This window comes from Sinocyclocheilus rhinocerous, unplaced genomic scaffold, assembly GCF_001515625.1.
Source record: "Sinocyclocheilus rhinocerous isolate Xijiao unplaced genomic scaffold, SAMN03320098_v1.1 scaffold1026, whole genome shotgun sequence".
In the NCBI taxonomy this organism is placed as follows: Eukaryota; Metazoa; Chordata; class Actinopteri; order Cypriniformes; family Cyprinidae; genus Sinocyclocheilus; species Sinocyclocheilus rhinocerous.
In genome coordinates, this window is record NW_015659953.1 from 168,550 (window position 1) to 171,782 (window position 3,233).

General features: G+C 41.9%; 1 protein-coding gene across 1 annotated transcript in view; it reads right to left on the reverse strand.

Moving 5' to 3' along the window:
• LOC107724691 (ubiquitin carboxyl-terminal hydrolase 42-like) overlaps positions 1–3,233 on the reverse strand; it is a 45,226-nt gene that overhangs the window by 18,901 nt on the left and 23,092 nt on the right. Inside the window, exons 9-13 of the mRNA XM_016533702.1 lie at positions 2,344–2,455; positions 2,104–2,244; positions 1,916–2,016; positions 1,665–1,818; positions 914–1,552 (exon numbers count right to left, since the gene is read on the reverse strand). Of these exons, the coding sequence (XP_016389188.1) occupies positions 914–1,552; positions 1,665–1,818; positions 1,916–2,016; positions 2,104–2,244; positions 2,344–2,455 (1,147 nt within the window). The remainder of the gene's footprint in view (positions 1–913; positions 1,553–1,664; positions 1,819–1,915; positions 2,017–2,103; positions 2,245–2,343; positions 2,456–3,233) is intronic.

Genomic DNA, 3,233 nt, shown 5'->3' on the forward strand with positions numbered 1-3,233 from the left:
AAAAAAATAAAAAATTGGGGAAAAACTAACTAAAATACTGATAAGATAATAATGATACGAATTCTACTAATAAGAACAATATAAAACGCACTAAGGATTAATGAGCTACTGGATTCATGAATATTAATCAGGTTGTGTGCGTTCGCTCGAACTGATTTGCTGAAATCAAAATAGGGACGATAATAGGTGAGCGCCAGCCAATGAGATTGCTGTTTGCGCATTAGTTCCGCCCACTACCGGAAAACCCGGCATTTCTTAAAAGCTGAAGAATTCCAAAGGAACTCCGTTATTTTGACAGCAAAATACAACAAAGAATATCGTTTACATGTAGCGCGCATAGGTAGCGCGTCAATTCTCTCTCTCCCTCTCGTCGTCGTGCGCCTTCACACTAGAGTTTACGGTACGTTAAATACAGGTGCGCTGCGCATCCATTTAGATTAACTGAAAAACAGCACAGATCGCTTGGAGAGTGAAACTCTGATGCGCTCAGTCAGAGAGTGTTCGGCGAGTGAAAATATATCTGAGCTAAACTTATACTTAGCCTCCAACTCACACACTGGCGAGTAAAATCTGAGAATTTATTAGCAATTGGCTAATATTAGACATCATTTAGTCGCCAGAGTGGAGATTTAGTCGCATATGCGAGTGATTTACTCGCAATGTAGAGGGTTGGTATGTATATTAGGGATGTGCATCTCATGACTGAGGCCGATACGATGCGCATCTCGATGCATAGCCAACGATACGATACATATGAAGCAGCTACCGATGCGATGCACCCCTGTTACGATGCAGTGCTATCCGATTTCGATTCGATTCAACACAATGCGATTCGATGCAATATGATGCAATGGAGAAAATATGATCACTTTTAATGATATACAGGCCACAAATTAAAATTGGAATTTTTTACCTTATCAGCATGATTAAAACCATTGGCTTTGGGAAGGCCATTCTGGGATTTGTGAGCAGGTCCTGATCCATTTTCACGCACATGTAATTCTGAAAAGCCATTAGATCCATTTGTCTTCGGGGTAAGCTGAGGCAGTGAACTGGAATTGTGGGACTGGGTGTCATCCTTTACCCCATTCCCATTGGTTATCTTGGGAGCAAGATAAGGCTTAACTGATCGATTCTCCAAGGCTCCAGCCTCTTGGTCGGATTCCTCAGATGACTCCTGACCATAAGGAACCAAGAAAGAAGCTCCAGTGTGAGTTCCATTGACCTGCGGGAAGCCTGAGGTAGACACTGAGGTGCTGGAAGATGTGGGCTGAGGGTGAGAGGCTGAAGATAAAGAGCAGTTAGGGCTTGACTGGGTCTGAGTAGGTTTCACAGGCTTGCCCTGACCAATGAGAAAAGTCAACTTCGGCCTCTTGGATGAGTCAGGAATACCCATGGGCTGAACAAGTGAAGTAGAAGAGCATGCGGATGCAGAAGAGGATGTATGAGATAGGCCAGAGCCTAATTTGGTCACACCACAGAAACTTCTGTTGGGTTTGGAACCACCATGGTATTCCTTTGAAGAACCATTCCCATTTATGTATGACGAGTTCTACAAAGTACACAAAGAGTGACCAGGTGAAGAGAAGCAAACCTAGCTTAGCTTTAGGGCTAATTTGCTAAACCATTGTAATTTTTTTGATTGTGTTATTGTATTGCAGTACCTTCAGCATATGAGGTGGCAGCTGAGGGCCAATGAAAGATGTGGAGGTGTACTGAGGCCCATTCATCTTGATTGGAATGGATGGTCGAGGAGACGACTGGCCTGGAGTATGATTCATCTGGCTAAAATCACTTCCATTTTTCGCATCAGGTGACCTGAATTAAAATAAGCATTTTACTGATGAGACTCACCCTTAGCCCCAGAAACACAAATTATCCATTTAAGTCACGGGAAGTGAATTAAGACCTTTACCTGATGTAGAACAGCAAGTAAGCCTGCTGATTAAGCACTGTTCTTAAATCGCTGAGAGATACCGAGGAGTCATTCATCTGATACCACTGCCCGTTGCTAGCCTGAAATAGAGGATTGTATTACTTATACATATGTTATGTTGTAAGCACATAATAAAAGAGGATGCAGGTCTGTACTTAATGACTTACCTTAATGTAGCAGTAATAGTGTCCAGCATGGCAACTGAAGCCAGAATGAACTAGCACAGCATATAGAGCATAGATTTGTGGCTCCCCATGAGACTGAGACATGAATGGGCGCAAATCTAGATACTCTGTGTATCTCACATCCTGTGAAGTATTAAGAATTATCATATTTAAGGTTGCCAAATTAAAGCATTAACTGATGGCATTTAATACATTTACAGTTATGACTTTTATGCAGTGTACCTTCGTAATTTTTCCTCCATTAAAGTTGGTAAACCGCTTCAGCGAGATGGTGAGAACATTAGAACTGCGATGAATGGTGAATCTCTTTGATGCGGTAACCATTTTCTTACATCTGCCAAGACAAAAGAAGATTACTACAGGGTTCCTACACATTTTCCATTTCAAAATTCCATACTTTTCCAGACTCAAATTTCCAAACCTCTCAGTAGATTTTTGTAGAGCCCGACCGATATATCGTTTTGCCGATATTACTGGCCGATATAAGCCTGTCGCAGATCGGTATCGGCGAATATGATTTTTTTTTCACAGAACATATAACGCAGATGAAATGCTTCTAAATGGTGTAATTACTTAGTTTGTCCAGCAGAGCTCGCTCCATTGTTTGCTACTGGTGGCTCAGGTCAGTGTAGTGTAGAGATGCGTGGATGAGCTCAAACTTCACCCGAGTCCCCTACTTCAAATAAATTATACACCCACCACCCACCGCACCTATATTTGATCGTCACATTACAATGATTCTAATTCTTAGTTTTGCATGATGATATGATGAATGGATGGTTCATTTTTAACAGCAGATTCAGTGACGTTAGAGCTGATCTGTGCATCACGGCACGCTTCTGCGGCGCATACGGCTCCACGGCCACCGGAGCTGATCGCGGCCACTCAGTAGGCCTGTCGCAATAATCAATATATCGACTTTTCGCGCAATATATGTACATGACCTCAATCATTTTTGGTGACGCAATATATATTGCCCATTATATTTACTTAAAAATTAAAGTCACCATGTTTTGTACATTCCACTTGCGCCTGTGTCTTCTGCAGCTTCTCGTACATAACGTGGTGTAGTCATGAGGTGCTAGTTCAAATTTAAAAAATGCTTCTACAAA